At 34.9% G+C, this 21,042-nt stretch overlaps 1 protein-coding gene across 1 annotated transcript; it reads left to right on the top strand.

Annotated features, from left to right (window-relative positions):
* The first annotated feature begins 3,015 nt into the window (after positions 1–3,015).
* Positions 3,016–4,789, top strand: LOC139866359 (uncharacterized). The gene has a single exon (XM_071854584.1). It carries the CDS (start codon positions 3,227–3,229, stop codon positions 4,568–4,570), a length of 1,344 nt encoding a protein of 447 aa, XP_071710685.1. The 5' UTR covers positions 3,016–3,226; the 3' UTR covers positions 4,571–4,789.
* Positions 4,790–21,042: the final 16,253 nt, after the last annotated feature.

Below are 21,042 nucleotides of genomic sequence, written 5' to 3'. Positions count from 1 at the left end.
AGTCATGAATGACCTAATATACCTGATAACTGACCCAAGGAGACCTCTGAGGGGTTGTTATGACCTACCTAGTTGCATTCAATTGTATAATTCAACCCTATTGCATGTACTTGTTTGATTGTGGCCTTAGGATTAATTGTACTATCTATTGCATGCTTCTGGTATGTTTCTATCTGTTCTACTGTCAGCTTAGCATTATAATGTTGTATTATGATTAGGGTAGTTTGATTTTGCGTAGTATGATGATAGGTCTGTTAGTTCCCATTCATGTTTTGTCAACTTAACTTGGCAGGCTCATCCTGTTGTGATTGTGTTCATTCAACATGGCACGTAGTTACGATGTCCCTGACAGATAACGAGGGTTAGAATTAGAGCTTAACTTCTGACAGCACATAGTGCTTAACCAAGGATAACATTCAAGGTTCCGTCATTCTGAGACTGTACCATACGTGACATACATGCCTTTGCTCAAAGAGAACTCCGAGAGGTCAAAGACCGATAAGATTACACAATCGGTTCATCCGATCTGTTCAACATCATCCTACTTAATGGTTTACCTACAACATAACTACCTTTCGCTAGCCTAAGCGTTTATCTTGATCAACATTTTCTTGATCTGCATACTCCGGGTAACTCTCCAACCTTTTTACTTTCTCGCATTTAGTATTACTAAATACAAAACCCTACTACTATCTATCATCCAGACAATTTATCGAACGACAATTATATCATTGATCTTCAGATCGTTAAGCCATTCAAAAACACGACCCTAGGTCAACTTACACTTTCTACCCTTAGAAAGCCAAAAGAAGATTTAGGCCCCGCAACATATAAATTTAATACATAGGACCTCCATACTGTGACTCGCCTGGTCAACCTCTTTCCGCGACAAACGAAACCTACATTTCTGGCGATATCACACTCCTTCGTCTAACATCCCCCCGCAGTTGAAGCGAGAGCCAGACGGACGCTCAGAAAACTTTATTATCAAGTGAAAAACTACGAACTGAAATAAGATTTTTTACAATGTAGGCGTAACAAGAACATTAGAAAGGTGAAGAGGTCGGTTAATATTTGGCAAAATGCTATAACCAGTATTGAAAACAGGAATTGAATTCTCGTCAACAACAGCTACAGAAGGACACATGCAATGATTAAAAACAGTACTTAAATTATTAATGCTAGAGGTTAAGTGACTGGACGCACCAATGTCCATAGTCTAACTCGAATTACCGTAATTCGAAAGTGTACTAGAAGTAAACGCACTAGGTATCATAGTTTCCTGAATGGTCTGAGATTGAGCAGTAAATTGTCTGAGAGGAGCTTATGGGCTGTTGTAGCAAGTAGTAGGCCTAATACCAGGTTATGGATAGGCTGTCGATGGTCCAAAGATGGGCTATGTGCATCCTGAAAGCCCGTTAAGAGCAGCCTGATGTAAAGGAGATGACCCGTTAGTAGCATAAGGTTATCGAATACTTTGTGGCCCAAATAATTGGCATGAGGCCTAAGTGATGGAAAACATGGTGGGCTAATAAGATTCGCTAGAGGAGTGAGCGGCCCAAAAGTTGGTGGCAATGAAGTAGTGGGCCGCTGAAAATGTTGTTTGCCAATTAAATTTTGTTGGGACGCAATTATTCCAAGGAGTTGTGTTGTACGCCCTTAAACTCATTACCGGAAAACTACAAATTTTTTTTGAAAACTGACATGACATTCAGGTTTACTGCGCGGCGCGCCAAAAATTGCGCGACGCGCAATATTGAAGAAACTGGACATTTTCTGAAAATCTGCTTCTGACCTTGAAACACGTTAACAAACCTATACAACAACAAAATAGTTCAATCACAAACTAAGAGGCCAATTGAAACATTCTAATCTTTAATTTGTTTGTCATTACTTCATATGTCCCTAATTTATTGCTCAGTATTTTATTTTAGGATGTTTCAAATTAATTTTTCATTTCTATAAATATAACAACAAAATCAAATCCCACATAAATGGGGTATGAGGGAGTTAAGATGTAGAGAATTTTTCCCCTATCATAGAACAAAGAGAAGTTATTTCTCCACCCAGAGTGAAACACCCAAGAATACAGAAAATCCTCCCTCTCGATATTTTACAGACAGAGAGATGGCTTCCGAATGGACTTCCGGTCAATATGTAGGTTAAGAAAACAAAAAAAAAGTGAGACGTCATGAAAATGGTAGAATCAAATTTGCATCGATTTTAAACCTGTCGAAGTTTAATTTAGGCTCTATACGGCAGTTAAGTCGTCAATAAATCGACGTTTGATGTTGTCTCAATTAATAGAGTCATGTTCACTTTTATAAATATATATATATATTAAATAATGTGAAGTTTGTTTATACTATTGCTTTCTGAATGTAAAATTAAAAAATATAGATAAAAAGTTATAGATAAAATTGTAAAGTTAATAAAAACTATGATATAATCATATAATATTGTAATAACTACAATTCTTAAATCATACAACGTATATTTTTTTATCTAGAGACAATTAATATCGAACTTAGAATATACGTAACAATCCGAATTTATTCCAACATGGGTAGAAATTGGTCGAGTCCTTTGTGTATTTTGTAGGATCGTTTTCAACAGAAAGTACATATGTTAGTCATGCGTTGTTTGTAGCATCAAGCTTAACGTCTTCATGTGGGTTACTGCTTTCAAACTTTGTTATGGGGTTCAATTTTATGTAAGGGATATCAATTCTTATCTGCTTGTTTGTTCGGCTTAGGTTTGGTGAATTTTTTTTAGATTGTTAGTTAGCTGAATGAATTTAGTATTTGTATTTTTTCCCAATCAAGTCATCTTTTTAATGAATGACTTCTATTTTAATTTATTTATTCTGTTTTGTCAAAAAAAAAAATAAAAATAAAAATCCGAAATTATAATTTTGTTGTTGTCCCCAAATGTGCATTGAATGACATAATAACATTTACAACATAGTTACGATTTTTACCACAGAAAGTAAGCTATATTAGGTGAATTTAAGCATGATGCTAGAAAATAGTCCTTTTTTCTGAACAATACTCCGTAATATTTAATAACATCACCATGTGAATGCGAATCTTATTAAAAGCCATCTTTCTCTGCCAACTCCCATCTTCTCCGATTCACACTCACTCACCGACACTCTCACTCCCACATGCCACTCTTATTTAACCTTTAGATCCATTTTTCACAATCTGAATCTTGAAAACATAACATGGCCACACTCCATGTTCATGTACTACTACACTTCATAAAGGTACTGTTTTTATTTTTTGTGCTCTTTGCTTTATTACTTGTACCTACTTCGTGTTCTCTTCAGTCTAGGGTTGGAATTGTGGGTAGTAGGAGAGAGTTGCTAGAAAAGAATTTTTTACAAGAAAATGATTCAGATGGAATTAAGATGATCATGAAGAAAAGGTCGGGTACAAGTGTTGATGCGTTTGGTACAACTATTAATAGTAAGAACAAGACCAAACTTGTTAAACCTATCAACACAAATTCCACCAAAACTGTCAAGATTCAAGAGAAACCCACTCTCAAGAAACTCAACTCCACATCAAAAGCTTCAAATCTTATAAAACCCACTTCCAAAACTACAAATTTAGTATCAAAAAACTCCACTAAACCCACACCCAAAACCACAAATTCAACAAAACCCATCACCAAAATCTCATCTTTAACAAAACCAACTTCCAAAAAGACAAATTCCACAAAACCCACTTCCATTTCAAGCCAAAAATCAACAGATCCAGCAAAATTGACCAGCAACAAACCCATCACCACCACCACAACGGACAAAAAGTCAAATTCAACGAACCCAGTAAAGGCTTTGACTTTATATGAAAATGATGACGAAGACGATTTCGTTTCAGAATTCAGAGATCTACCTACACGATTTCAAGAAACATTACTCCCAGATTTAGAAGTACTTTCAACAACTTCAAAAGCTTATTTAAACAAAGCCAATAAACAGCTCTCAAAAAATTTCAATCCATACGTTGGTAAAAAATATGCACCAATAATTGCTTCCATTATTTCATTTGCTTTCATTTTAATCCCATTCCTTTTAGTCTCTCTTATATTCAACCGCATCAAAGCTTATTTTTCGTTACAAAAACTAATAATATTCATCCAAATTTATTTATCTATATACTTTTCAATTCTCTCACTTTCATCACTCGTAACCGGACTCGAACCCTTGAAGTTTTTCTACGCTACTTCGCAGTCCACGTATGTCTGCATACAACTGTTGCAAACACTTGCATATGTGTTGTACCTACTGGTTCTTTTAATGTATTTGGTATTGGTTTTTTCAACGGAATCTAGTATTGTGTCAAAGTTATTGGGTTTAGGACAAACGTTTGTGGGGTTTGCGGTTGGACTTCATTATTACATGACGGTGTTTCATAGAGCGGTGTTACGGCAACCACCGAAGAGTAGTTGGAGGGTGCACGCGGTTTATGCCACGTGTTTCCTTTTAATTTGTCTGTTAGGTACAGCTGAAAGAAGAAAGAAAGCTTATGTGGTTGATGGTAGTGAGGAAGGCAAAAAGAGTTGATTGATCTTGGCCTTCACTTTATTTATGTTACAGTTTAAGATATACTCGTATGAATTTTTTTTGTTGCGATACAAAATGTACTTTATATATATATATATATATATATATGTGAACTTTAGTTTTTAAATTATGTATTTTAATTAGTGGACATGTTAATCTGCTTTTAAGTGAAAAGACATGCCTGCTTTATAGATATTTTTTGAGTTTTATGAGGTAGAATTTGTGGGGTTATTGAAGTTAAAAAAATGATGAATCAATAATGAATGAATTGTTCAATGTGATCAAGAATAATCATAAAAAAATAAAATTAATTACACAAATGGTCACTGTCTTTGTCAAATATTGCAACTTTAGTCACTATAGTATTTTTTTTTTTTTGCAAGTTTAGTCATTGGGGTTTCAAAATATTACGATTTTAATCACTAAAGCTCACGGACGTTAAGTTGATCCGTTAAGTAGCAGTCACGTGCCAAGCATGTGAGGGTATATTTGTCATTTTACTTCTTATATTAAGTTTTTCCCTTTTCCATCTGAAACTCTAATTTCATCTCAAGCCTAATACACACCACCTACCATCTAAGTACTGCCATTTTCATTCTTTATTATCTTCAATCTTCTCAAATTCGAATTAGAATATAACCATTTGGTTGCTCGTTCAGAATAACCATTTGGTGGCTTGGGTAGCTTTCTATCTTCTTCCAATTTATTACCAATTTTGTAAAACAAAGATCGTTGAAACAAAAAAGGCTTCTTCCAAATTATTACCATAATGGCTTCTTGTTGTTTGTAAACGAATCTGAGCAAGATCCGAAACAAGATTTTGAATTTGATACCCATCGTTTACATCGTTGGAACCTACCAACAAGTTTAGATCTGAATTAAAATCGGAGCAAGAGACCGGTGATGGTTGGTTGCGTCGCTGCCGCCATCTCTTCCTCACCATTTTCGTTCAAATTGAAGCAAGATCGGAGCACGAACAAAGTATAACCGCCATTTCGTTAAGATTTGGTTCACGAACCACCGAAAGTACCACGGCCGTCTTCAGGTATACGAACTTCGGGACGGCCACCGGAAAAACGATTTGCCTCCGGAACTGTGATGTTGTTATGAAACGAATTGGTTCTTAGTAATTGAAGAATGGGATGGGAACAACCAATTTCTTAATATGTATATTACTGGATGTTAATACGTGTATAACATCCATGTTTTAGATCTGTTATAGACTTGTTAATAATAATATGTATATTTCTTAATATGTATATTGAACACAGACGTCATTGATTGATCCAAAACATTTATTTAATTTTTTTTTTATTTAAATTTTTTTTTTTTTTTGGTGTGATTGTTAGTATATTGAAATTGAATGTGATTGTAGGTGGTGTATATCAGGGTTGAGATGAAATTAGGGGTTTCAGTCTTTCAGATGGAAAGGGGAAAAAATCTGATATAAGGTTCAAGTAAAATGACAAATATACCCTCACATGCCCGGCACGTGACTGCTACTTAACGCATCAAATTAACATCTGTGAGCTTCAGTGACTAAAATTGTAATTTTTTTAAACTCCGGTGACTAAACTTGCAAAAAGAATACCATTGTGATTAAAGTTGCAATATTTGACAAACCACGGTGACTATTCGTGTAATTAAGTCTAAAAAATATGATGATTTGTTCTATCATCATATCATATACGGAGTATATCGGGTGTTGATCAGTACAAAATTAAATATCAACCGTTCACAATCAATATGCCCTTGGTATGTTATATTATACTCTTAGATGATAAGCTAGTGGCTCAATTCGATTGTGAGTTTCGATCTATTAGGGTTTTTAGGGTTTATATGTGTCCATGTATCCCTATATATATCGGGCTATAATAAATTTTTAAATATGGATTTACATTATTTAACATGGTATCAGATAGGTACGATCCTGATTGATCCGTCTCCTTTTATATTTCTATATTTTGGTCGATCACCACCTCCCTTGTATGGTGGTCGATCACCATTCCAATTCTTTAGGCAAAGTGTCACGACCCGGAAAATTTCGACTAATTTTAAACCAAACTCTTGATACGATTCATTATCTTTGACACGATAAGCAAAGTCGGTTAGGTTGAGTCTCAAAAATTTCGAACTGTTTCATATATTCAATTGACATTCGACTGTTCTCGATGATTCACGAACAACTAATTGTAAATAGTTACATATATATTTAAATATATGTATATATATATATATATATATATATATATATATATATATATATATATATATATATATATATATATATATATTAATTTGAAATATTATTTGAAATAATATATGATTTAATTGTAGGAAATAAATATGTAAAATAATATGCGATATAATGAAAACTACTATTACAAATGTATATATATATATACGTATATAAATATGTAAATAAATAGTACTTGTAAAATAATATTAAATCTATTTGTTTAAAAATATATATTTATGTGATAAAACGTGTTATTTAAAACTGATTATATATAAAGAGAGAGTAAATGGAAAATGAATGATTTCGAGCTTAATTGGTAAACGTCAGTAACACTCGGTTAACGTTTTGTTAAGTTTTAATATATATATAGTACATGTTCATGACGGATTGAAATAAAAGTTGAACTGTAAATTGATTACGAAGATTTTAGATTTGTTAAAAATATTTTTATCCCTTTAAGTTTAAATATTAGTACTCCGTACATATAAATTGGAACAGAAAATAAACAATTATCAAACCTTTTTTATCAGGTTTCAAACAGTTAATGAGTGCAATAATTAATTATATTTAATCTAAAAATTTGGGATTTTTAGGAACACTTTTTATTCCGTAACTGTTTAGCAATGGACACGATATAGTCATTTGGGGAAAAATTGTCGGTAGCATACCAACAACTGAAGTTCACGGGATCCTATATTATTACTATTCAACTACTGTTTGCTTTTGCTATCTATCTAAATCAAATTTCTATATATATACTTATCACATGCATATCATAGTAATATACATATACATATGAGCATATAGGCAGAAATATGATCAACTATATCACCTATCTACTTGGGCTTCTCCTGCACAAACCACCGCCACCAACAACCTCATCACCACCACTAGAACCTGCAACCACCACGATCAAACAACAACACCACCTTGTCTCCTCACTTTCATCCCCAAAACCACCACCATCGACTCCACCACCCACGCACCTTTCACCACCTTTTGTCTTCAGATTCCTTTATGTTCATAAGACTTATTACCAAAGTTTAATAAACGGGTCACATGTTATATTGAGGACAAAGTGCTAACATCAATTTACTTTTGATGGCAAAAACGATATCCTAACTTGATGATCCTACTGCTAGGATGTTCGAAAATCACAGACAACCCAACAATTTATTTACTACTACTCGTTTTGTTATTTCATGTTCGATGAAACCCATGGCAAACACCACACCTCCAACCTCAATCACCACCGTCGATCACCATATTCATCACGAACCACCATTGCCACCTTAACCGCCAACCACCTTGTGTTTTTTTTCCCGTTTACTTTCACTACCACCATCTTCACCACTTAGAATCACCACCACACGACCACCCTCCTGCGACTATTACTGTTTTCTGTCAAGACCCACACAAACCGCTAAAATATTATTATTATTATTATTATTATTATTATTATTATTATTATTATTATTATTATTATTATTATTATTATTATTATTATTATTATTATTATTATTTTCTTCTCTCCACGACATGTATTGCTGCTACAGCAGCTGTTTCCTTTCTGTTTACTGCAAGATGAACGCACGGGATGATGATGAAGAGAAAAAGACATGACTGTTGCGGTGCTGCCCCACCTTTCCATTTCGATTTCATTTTTTCCCTTAATAAACCGAACCCTTTAAAAATCATTTCATGGACTAAAAGATATAATAGTGGGCCGAGACCTTATTGGGCTATTTATTGGGCCGATACTATGTTCAAACCCAATCCTAAATGGTATATTTGATAATTGGAACGTGATTGTCTGGTACGTGGTTGAAACACGAAGGTGTCGGGTTAAATGAGTTAATTCTGTAATAAATCAGAAATAGATAAATGGAGGAATGGTTAGGCGTGTTTGGTGACTAGCGAGAGGTCTCGGGTTCGAACCCTCTCTGAGGCATTTTTTTGAGAAAAGCTTTTAAAGGTAGTCAAATTTTATTTATTTTTATTATTATTATTATTATCATTTTATTATTATTATTACTATTATTATTATTATTATTATTATTATTATTATTATTATTAATATTATTATTATTATTATTATTATTATTATTATTTTCTTTAATTAGTATCATTTTTATTAAAAACTATCGTTCTTATTAAAAGTATCATTTTTATTATCATTATTAGAAAAATTATCGTTTTCATTAAAACTATTATTTTTACTATCATTATTATTATTTTGACACTAATATCACTAATTTTATATTATTAATATTATTATTATTATTAATACTAGTATCAATATTATTTTATCAAATAACTATTAGATATATAAAACCATATTTACTACATATAACATAATTTTATTAATACTTTTATAATAAATATTAATGAATATAACTAATTAGGTTATTAATGAAACACCTAAATAAATTAACAATTAAATCACTAATAATATATAAATTAGTTCGGTTACCATTATATGTATTAATATAAATATAAATAATATAGGTTCGTGAATCTGAGGTCAATCCCACACTTGTTAAATGACGTCATATGTATTTTTCCTACAAAATACAGTATGGTGAGTTTCATTTGCTCCCTTTTTAATTGCTTTTGCAATATATATTTTTGGGCTGAGAATACATGCGCTGCTTTTATAAATGTTTACGAAATAGACACAAGTACTTAAATATATATTCTACGTTGAGTTGTACCACTGGCATACTTCACTGTAGCTTGGTAACTACTATTTACATGGGTATTGTAAACGCGAATCCTGTTGATAGATCTATCGGGCCTGACAACCCCAACCGGACTGGACGACCAGTATTCAACGGTTGCACAGTACTTCGTTTCGGTGACTACACTTGGTACGGTGTAGTGAGATTTCATAATAAAGGGAATATGCGACGTGTTTAAATGTTAAGTATGGTTACCAAGTGCTCAACCACTTAGAATGCTTTACATACACTTGCGAGTGTATTATGTTTATGATTATGAAATCTTGTGGTCTATTGAAAAATTGAAATGATTGTTATGATAAACCTATGAACTCACCAACCTTTTGGTTGACACTTTAAAGCATGTTTATTCTCAGGTACGAATTAAGTCTTCCGCTGTGCATTTGCTCAATTTAAGGACATTACTTGGAGTCGATCATCGCAATGGGACCAAATGTTGATGACTTCGTCCAGGTGGATAAGGACGGGTCGTCACACAAAGCAAGTCACGACGTATAAAACACGTTACGAAATAGGAAACGCAATCAAGCAAGATGCAAAACATCAACGAATCAGTCAATTCGGTGCAATAAATAAATAAAAAAAAAGAAGTATTATTTTTCTTTTTAAAATTAATGTTTTGTTTCAGTCCGAACTTTCGCGAATTTTTCAATCGGACTGCGAGGGAGCGTTATAATATAAATTAGGATTAGGCCCGGCCCGTTTGTGGGTTTAGGGTTTCTAGGTTTTTCAATGTAATCTCTATATATAGTTATCAATGATAACATAATAAGCTACGGGATTTCACTCTAATATGTACAACTTCATTAAGCATATTTAGTTGTGTACGACTATAAATTGATTTTATAAGGATTAATCCCCATATAACTGTGACTTAAATACTTCTTCCATTTGACTTTAAAAGTTTCCTTTCACAAATTTTAACTTTTAATTTTTTTATTATTTTATACGTATATAATATTTGATAAACTTATGGATATACTAGGTTTTAACATGTTTTCATTGGTGTGGTTTTCATCTAGTATCTAATTATATAAACAAAACAATTTAAAGTTCAATTTATAAAAAAATACTTTAAAAGTCAAACATGAACCGTTATTTTGAGACAAATAGGGTAATTAAGTAGTTGGGATCGAGAGAGAAGTAAAACGTCGGAGGAAATGGGAATCAAATGTGAACCATAAGTTCAAATCAGTTTTGAATCTGGACGGAGGATTAATTTATTCATTTTCTATTTAAGGCTTAAAAAATAACAATATCGTTCGTGAAGCTTTCAAGAAGAGAGTTGGTAATGGTATGAACACGTGGTTTTGGAAAGACATTTGGGTGGGAGAAATCTCACTAACGACAAGGTACAACCATATCTTTAAACTTGATGTTAATTGTAATTGTGTTATAGCAGACATGTTAGTCAACGAGGTGTGGCAATGGAATGGGGTTCTTCCATTGCGTTCTAGTAGACATATTGCTGACTTTGATAATATGTGTTCTTTGATTTTGCAAATACATGTAACTGGTCAAGAAGATGTGTGGGTATGTGCTATTAACGATGAGGGGGTTTATAAAGTCAACACAACAAGAAAAATTATTGATGCTCGTACGCTTCCCACGGCTCAGGTGGAGAATAAATGACTTTCGACTTTACCTCGCAAAGTTATTATTTTGATTTGGAGAGTGGCCCTTGATAGGCTCCTGACTCGTCTCAATTTGTGAAGGATTGAAAGTTCAGCAAATCACTTGTCCTTGTTCATTTACTATCGAAGCCATTGATCATACTTTGTTTGGTTACTCGGTTGTTAAACAAGTGTGATCAAGGATTCAACTATGGACTAATGTGGGACTTCATTCGGTCGACACATAGTCCCTATGGATAGCTTGCTTGGATGCTTGGACGACTTAAAAACACGCATATGTTTTTGGCACAACTTACATGTGGATTATGTTGAGATTCAAAAACGACGTGTTTTTGATCCTCAACAGTTGAAGAAATGTGATATCATTGATTCTATATGTAGTTTTTTATTTTATAGATTGTATATAGAAGCAAAAGTAACCTATCTAGGACCGAGTGGTACCATAATCCGTTGTAATTGTTTTGGTTTTGATGCCTCTTCTATTGTTTTGCTAGCTTGAGGCTGTTAATAAATTGATCGCTCGAATATATATATATATATATATATATATATATATATATATATATATATATATATATATATATATATATATATATATATATATATATATATATATATATATATATATATATAAGAGATTTAATTTGCTTACATGTCATTAACTCCTTAAATATTGCATATTAAGTTAAGTGTAATTTCCACATGTCACAATTATTCATATATATCCTTACAACATTTAAAATCACATATTTACTCAAGTAAATAACATAATATCATATATACCCGATTTAATGTAACGATCCAACTTCGTTTTACCAAAAACACGACTTAATTTTTTATTTTTTTTTACAACAGACCATATGGACGGTGTCCAGACCTCTGGACGGCGTCCAGTAACAAAAAACAGGACGGCGTCCAACAATCAGGACGGCGTCCAGTAACACTAAAATGTTCTGTGACTGAACACACCCAATCCACGTTATACTGGACGACGTCCAACCAATCTGGACGGCGTCCAGGATACCTGATCAGTCCCATTTCATTTCAAAATATACTAAACACTTCGAATCCATACCAAAACGATTTGTAACAACCCAATCAAGTTTTACATCAACGAAACGTTAAATAAAAGTGTTTACGCCACAAATACGGGTTAAGACTCAATAACCCAACCAAATACCAAGAGCATAATCCCGGGGACTACCAAATCCCCAATCCTTATCCATATCTCCAAAAGCTACCCCATCGAGCCCAAGCGCTCCTATGCATCTAGCCTAACAACTAGCTAGCTTCATAATCACAATACCTGTAAAAAAGTAAACAACGAGAGGGGTAAGCATAAAACTTAGTGAATGCAATAATTATACATATACATATATAACCTACTTACTTGCAATCACTTACACAATTACCGCATGCACGCTAGCAATATAATTAGCATACCATCGCAAAGTATAACGCTAAATCTCCAATACGCAAGCTAGCACAAACAATAGCATATAACTCGAACAATATAATATGCTACACTACAACACATAACCATGGTTAACCAATCGTATAAGGGAATGGCGCTCGCGAATGGCCATCGGAGTTCCCAACATCCATTAGTGTACTTAACACTGCGTATCACTAACCCCCGGGTGGCATCTTAACACCTCGATACTTCACCCTGGGTGGCATCTTAACACCTCGATGCTTCACCCGTCAATATACTTTCCGGAGTGGTGTCTTAACACCTCGACACTTCACTCCCGGGTGGCATCTTAACACCTCGATACTTCACCCCTAGTGGCATCTTAACACCTCGATGCTTCACCCGTCAAACATTTCGGAGTGGTGTCTTAACACTTCGACACTTCACTCGTCACGTAAAACGTGGTGTCTTAGCACCTCGACACTTCACATTTCACGCTACACAAATAAATACATTATATACGTACACGCATAATTATTCCACTCACCTTGGAATGCCCGCACAAGTCATGTATAACATGATCTCCGTTCTCAAATTCGAGCAAGTAACCACCTATATCACACATAGGTACAATATACACATAAATACACATTCTCTAAAAGAGAACCCGAAACAAGCATTCCCTTAGCCGAGGGATCAAACCTTGCTCGCCAACACCCGCCCATTTAACGCCTAATGGACACAAACCAATTACCACTTCGGGTGGTAATTCAAACCCACTCTACAAGTACAATTTAACACTTAAAGCACTTGATCTTACAAAACCAACCCATAAGTGCAACTTGACCCAAATTGCACTTAACCATTAAAACAAGTCAAGTTCGACCCATAAGCACCATTACTAGTGATTATGTCATAAAATCACCAATTTAACACTTGACACAAAAGTTTGACTTCCCATTGACCAAATTAGGTTTAGCTCACTTTGACTTGTCAAATTACACTCAAAAACACCTACAATCATTAACAACTAGTGATTATGTCTCAAAATCAACATTTAACACCAAAAATCAAGAACACTTAACCCATTTCAACATAAAACCCATTTTGACCCATATTAGGGTTTACACCCCAAAATCAAGTCAACACAACACCAAAATCACTAGTACACAAGTGTTCTAAGGTTTAACCAACACATGCAAGACCCAAACTTATAATTTCATTAATCGAAACCCTAAGTCACCCATTTAGGCTTACTTACATGAATCTTACCCAAAACTCCCAAATTTCACAATAAATAGGTTTATAACTCTAACTAACACAAACCCCTAACTCAAACAAGAATCAAACACTACAATTCGGATTGGGGTTTACCTCAAGCACTAAAACGAGCTCTAGTAGCTAGAAACACCAACAAGCACCAAGAACCACTCCAATTTGAGCAAAAATCACTACCTTCATCACCATTTGAAGCTTCCTCTCTCTAGAACTCTCCTCTCTCTCTCTCTCTAAGATGTGATGAGAGAGTTGTGGATGTGAAAATAATCCAAAAGTGGATCTAAAACTGATATTAAAGCCATAAATCAGTCCACAAGTGAAAAGACCAAAGTACCCCTTTTAATTTGAGTAAAATGCAGCTGCTGGCCGTCAGGCCAGTTGGACGGCGTCCAGAATGGCTGGACGGCGTCCCATTGAACTGTAACTGAAACTGAAACTTGTTTTGTTCGTAACTTTCAAACCGTAACTCCGTTTTCGATGAATCAAATATCGTTGGAAACGTAATAAGATTTACTTTCCAATGGTAAGGTTTTAGAACACTAACTCAAACTTTATTTGGGGTCCAAATATATGCTTACATGCCTCATAATTCGAATGACGTCCAAAATAATGTGTAACTAAAAACGGGATGTTACAACTCTCCCCCACTTAGCCTGGATCATGTCCCCGTGATCTCCGTCACTTAACAAACCAGACCTACACTCAAAGACCCTCTGACATACCTCCAAAATAGATGTCCATAAAAGTTTCCATTAACCCGAATATCTCGCCACACGCTAATAATCACTAGCGCGCATTACCGCAACAAACGGTATCTTATACACTCAACGTTCAGAATTCCCACTTAGGAAAATACGGGAAACACCATTATCCCTTCAAATTCTCTCGGTTAAAACTCGCAACAAGCTACAACCATAGCTACATCACCCAACGCGATCTACTAGGTCCACTACGCCGTGAACCAAGTCTTGCATTAATCCAAATCGAGAAGGATTCATGCCGCGTCAAAACTCAGTACTTTCAACGGTCCATAATCGTACCATTCAACGATCGCACATCCGCTTATGTGCAAACATTTGTTTTCCACCCCAGAAAACTCGTGATTCGTAATTTTACAAGTCGATGCCAACGGGGCAATCGACACGCTCCTCCGACTAGTACTTCTTATAGCCACCACAACCGGGTTATTCCTTTAATGAAGAAATTTCGGTACTGCCAAATAATTACACTGGGAACACAAAATTTCCCATCAATCGATCCGCACACGACCACCAGTCTCTGGATTAATCCAGGACGACATTAGTACACCACGAACTAGGAAAAGCATCAACACTCGACACAAGGTTTCTCCCTTAAACCCTATAACACATCCATACACTACAGTTTCCTAGTACTATCATGGAAACTATTCGCGTACTAGAATCCCGTCAACAACGAATTATCAACATAACAATTCACAATTCGCCACACGACCCACAAAATATTCACCAACGCCGGGTGAATCCTCCTACCTAGACCGTCCATTAAGGATGGCTTCGACATTTCAATACAACCAACAGGTCACATCACTTGGGAAAACACACTCGCAAACAAACAACATCCGCATGTCTCTATGTGAGACGATCAAAACCGGCACTCCCCGCCTCACAATCATCCATAAAGTGGAATAATCCACTAAAACTTTTCACGACCACGTTTCCCGAAAGGGAAAATACAGTATCTATAACGATATCGAACTTGTTCCCATTTAATAATACTATCTGAGTTTCATGTCAACTCAGATTTTCACTACGAGAGCACCTGCAATGACAGCTTCATTCTCTCGCTTCCGTTATCTCAAACTTCACACTTGGTGCTACACGACCACCTTACATAAGAAGTCTTACGCTTCATTTGATCCCGTCATCACAACTCCGTACATAACATTTCGAAATCGTAACTCACAATCGTAACGCACGATCTCGAGTCAACATCAACAACCCGTCACTCTTCCTCGTTAGGAACTCCGAATCCCTATTGAGGCCTAGCACGGTACACTCCGATACTTCGGTATACAATACACCACCGTATCTTCCTCGGGCGGCAGTAAAAACTCCCTCACTTAGGATTCATCTCTACATTCTCACTGCCAAGATGATAACATCTCGCGGAATCGCAATTCCACGTCACATATAACCATTCTCACTGTTGGTCATAAACACCAAATCACCGCAAATTCACTTTAGGCTCTCAGAGCCGACATACACAATCACTTGAGATGTCATACACGCGACGATATTGCACCTTCATACCACAAATCACAATTAACAGCTCTTCATCATTCGCAAGGCGAACTCCATCAAAGTTCCACATACGCCTCTAAGCCTAGGTATATGCCACTCCACTTAATCAGTCATGTATCTTAGTCGAGATCACCCGAACTTCCACTCAACGAACCTTTATCAACAATTTCTCACTCTCATGGAGAAGAGTGACCAATCCAACACAATACTTGCATCGATCGCAATATCAACACCTCATCGTAACCTTCGGCCTAACCGACCAGCTCACCGGTCATCTTTACCCGTCTATCACTTAAGAGCATCAAGATTCGCTCGTCTATCACTTCATAAGAAATATTTACCGTAATGCTCTTAAACTTCGACTTTCACAACCACCGAATTACCATCACCCATCGATCACTATTATAGTCTTCGCTACTTCCAAGGGTATCCCACGGTGTGATGCCCCGTACAAAATTAACGTGTACGGATCACCAACAACAGGATCATTACAAGGTCAAACACTATATGCTGTTTTAAAATAATTTTGCATTCATAAGAAGAGGTGATGTCTTAACCAACATCAAAAGTTTTACAAACGAAAGTATGCTTCTATGAATAGAAGCAATTAACATAAGTACGAGACCCGAAGGTCATTACAAATTCATTGTTCAAAAGTAACATAGTTTGTGAATGCAAGGTAAACGTTTCATGCAGAGACATCTCTAACAAAAGCAGCGGGAGTCTACACAGCAAGACTACTACAGCGGAAGCATCAAACCTCTAAGCACCTGAGAAAACATGCTTAAAAATGTCAACACGAATGTTGGTGAGCTATAGTTTAAATATAACAATAATGTAAGGTAGGCCACGAGATTTCATATTTCAAAACAGTATGAAAAGTATATGCTCAACCGTGGGCACTTGGTAACTAACTTAATGTAAATATCAAGCCCTAAAAGTACACTTGGCGAGTACGTAAGTTTACGAAGTATTAAACACCCGTTAAATGCTAGCGCGACTAGCCCGAGTGGGGATGTCAAACCCTATGGATCCATATCTAAGATTCGCGTTCACTGGTTCAAAAATCAATGACTAAACGTTACCGATCTAAGGGGAAAGTTTATGCCGTTATATAACCCACACATATATAAAGTTAAGTACTCGTGCCTAGTATGTAAAATGTAAAAAGAGCATGTATTCTCAGTTCCCAAAATAGTTAAAGTAAAAAGGGATGCTATAACTCACAGTGAAAAGTAGTAAAGTCGATACGAGATAAGTAAGAAAGTAGTTGGTCCGAAAGGTCCTCAACCTAAGTCAAAAGTTACTAAGTCAATAACTCGTTTCCAAAGGTTTAAAAGTATGTAAGGTCTTAAGTATCATCATCATTTAACAACATAAGTAAAAAGTAAAGTAAGTTTTCAATCAAGAATAGAGATCAAAACAAGGGCTGACTTCGTTCAGCTTCCACGACCTCTATACGAACTGAAATGAAGTGAGACCAGTGGCCATGGCTTCGTATATGAGTCCTTTAACCACTGACCAATTTTCAGAACCAAACTCGTCTTTGTTTGACCGTGGAGACGGTTTAAGTGCGAGTAGGTCAGAAATTTCAGCACAACGTTAAAAGGGCATAGTGACTTTTGGAAGGCTATAAATCCTAAACCGTATATCGGATTTAGGCGAGGCCTAAACAGAAAATCATCTAATCGAACCGAACTAACTGGAAATCAACTTTACAGTAGCCCAGAGAGTTTGATCAGACCCAGAAAACAGTAAGCAAAGTGCTCCGGTGGGGTTCTTGGTACTTGATGTTCATCACGGTTCTCATCCTTGATGCTTGTAGCTTCAAGTGTACAACTCGTTGATGTGTTTGCATTACCTTAAACAAGTTTTGACCATCATAACACTAGTGTATGTCTAAGATAAATAGCACAACTCATTTAAGGGTTGTAAGAAGGTTGATAAACCAAAGTTACATCAAGATCTTAGATCCAACACATACATGAGTTCTAATAGTAATATTAAGCTATAAACTTGAATGTAAACTAAATAAACAAGATCTTAAGTTGTAGAACATAGATCTTAGTTAGATCTTGAAGATCCTAGACTAAAAAGTCTAGATCTAGTGTTCTTAAGTTAAACCCCAAGTTATAGAACTTGGATCTTCACTTTAATAAAACCATAAGTTATGAAACTTAGATTTTAAATCTTGTAGAATGTATATAAGCTTATAAGCTTTTGTTTTAGACAAAACTGGAAGACCATAAGCTATAGAATCTTAGATTCAACATAAGTGTATGAAGTTATAACTAGAAAGTTTAACTTCCATGTTCTTGAACTTACAAAGTTTAAACTTTAGTTTCAAGAAAAATGAGATCAAGTTTAACTAGTAATACTTGACCAAAATCATACAATCACGAATTGAAATACTTATAAAAGGAAGAAATAAACTAAAGTTACAAGTAACAAGTTCATGTTTGTTTCATACTTAAGGATATTCAAGTCAAAGCTTGGATCTTAAGAAAATAAACCTTAAGTTTCCAAAACATGAACACAAGTAATATCTTAAAGCTTATGAACTTTAGATCTTTATAACATTTCAAGTGTAGAACCATAAGCTAACAAGCTTAGATCCTTGTTCTTGATTCCTCATCAAACAAAGGATGAAAGAAGCAAGATTACATGAAGATACAAACTAGAATGCTTGATCTTTAATAACAAACAACAAGCAAGTAAAACGATGATGATACTTTTCGATTTCAAAGGAAGAAAGAAGAAGAAAAAAAAGATTTTACTTACAAGTTAGAGAGAAAAGTTTAGAGTAAAAGTGGTGTAAGAATGATGTGTGTGGAATGGAGTAAAACTAGCATATATGTAACACAAAAAAAAAGAAAATTTTGAACTCCCTCCCCATGCCAAAGGCCAACGGTTTTGGGGCTCCAAATGGGGAAGTCAACTTTCATCTTTCATGTGTGGGAGGGTGGTGTATGCTAGGAAGAGGTATAAGTCAAATACATGGGAAAGTGGTGCATGCATGCTTGAAATATCTTTGTCTCCTACACCTTAATTAATCTTGTTTAATCTTAATGAATCACTAGGATAAAAATGGGCTCACTAATTAGTCCATTAAGTTGTGTAGGGTGGGCCTTGATAGTCCAAGTTCAATAACATAAGCCCATGAAAGTAAGCAACAAATTAGTAAAAAGCTCAGTAATTAACTACTTACATTAGTTAATTAGGAATAATTAATAATAATTAACTATGAACGTAAATAATATTCAAAATATTATTCGTGAAAAACACGTGTCGAAAAGACGAGTCGGGACATGGAAAGTCAATTACGGTGATAATGAAAATGTATAAGAATACATTTATTAACACGCAAGTATTAATAATAAATATTAATAATATAAGTCGAAAAATCTAGGGTCGTTACATTACCCACCTGTTAAAGAAAATTTCGTCCCGAAATTTTAAGCTGAGGTAGATAGAGGAGTTGGGAAAAGGTGAGGATACTTCTGCATCATTTGATTCTCTCGTTCCCAGGTAAACTCGGGTCCTCATTTGGCATTCCATCAGACTCGGACGATCGGAATCTTGTTGCGTTTCAAAGTTTTGACCTCATGGTCCATAATTTCGACAGGTTCTTCCACGAAGTGGAGTTTGTCATCAATCGTAAGTTCCTCCATTAAATGTCCCGTTCATATAGATTATAAACGGTCCATATTAATTGATTTCGTTACGAGGTTTTGACCTCTATATGAGACGTTTTTCAAAGACTGCATTCATTTTTAAAACAACCATAACCTTTATTTTATCTATAAAGGTTTCAAAAGCATTACGTAGATTATCAAATAATGATAATCTAAAATATACCGTTTACACACGACCATTACATAATGGTTTATAATAAGAATATATTACATCAAAAATAAGTTTCTTGAATGCAGTTTTTACATAATATCATACAAGCATGGACTCCAAATCTTGTCCTTATTTTAGTATGCAACAGCGGAAGCTCTTAATAATCACCTGAGAATAAACATGCTTAAAACATCAACAAAAATGTTGGTGAGTTATAGGTTTAACCTATATACTATCAAATCATAATAATAGACCACAAGATTTCATATTTCAATATACATCCCATACATAGAGATAAAAATCATTCATATGGTGAACACCTGGTAACCGACATTAACAAGATGCATATAAGAATATCCCCTATCATTCCGGGAAATCCTTCGGACATGATAAAAACGAATTCGAAGTACTAAAGCATCCGGTACTTTGGATGGGGTTCGTTAGGCCCAATAGATCTATCTTTAGGATTCGCGTCAATTAGTAGATCAGTTTACTAATTCTTAGGCTACCAAGCAAAAGGGGCATATTCGGCTTCGATCATTCACCCATATAATGTAGTTTCATTTACTTGTGTCTATTTCGTAAAACATTTATAAAACTGCATGTATTCTCATCCCAAAATATTAGATTTTAAAAGTGGGACTATAATTCACTTTCACAGATTTTTGCTTCGTCGGGAAGTAAGACTTGGCCACTTGTCGATTCACGAACCTATAACAAATATGTACATATATATCAAAGTATGTTCAAAATATATTTACAACACTTTTAATACATTTTGATGTTTTAAGTTTATTAAGTCAGTTGTCCTCGTTAGTAACCTACAACTAGTTGTCCATAGTTAGATGTACAGAAATAAATCGATATATATATTATCTTGAATCAATCCACGACCCAGTGTATACACGTCTTAGGCTAGATCACAATTCAAAGTATATATATTTTTGGAATCAACCTCAACCCTGTATAGCTAACTCCAACATTACTGCATATAGAGTGTCTATGGTTGTTCTAAATAATATATATATATGGGTTGAT

Source organism: Rutidosis leptorrhynchoides, chromosome 9 (assembly GCF_046630445.1).
Source record: "Rutidosis leptorrhynchoides isolate AG116_Rl617_1_P2 chromosome 9, CSIRO_AGI_Rlap_v1, whole genome shotgun sequence".
NCBI lineage: Eukaryota > Viridiplantae > Streptophyta > Magnoliopsida > Asterales > Asteraceae > Rutidosis > Rutidosis leptorrhynchoides.
Note: the sequence above shows the minus strand (reverse complement) of the source record. Positions and strands in the feature narration are given on the sequence as shown.

What these genes read in the sequence shown, in the direction of transcription:
- LOC139866359 (XM_071854584.1), top strand. Translation starts at nt 3,227, where the DNA reads ATGGCCACACTCCATGTTCATGTACTACTACACTTCATAAAGGTACTG.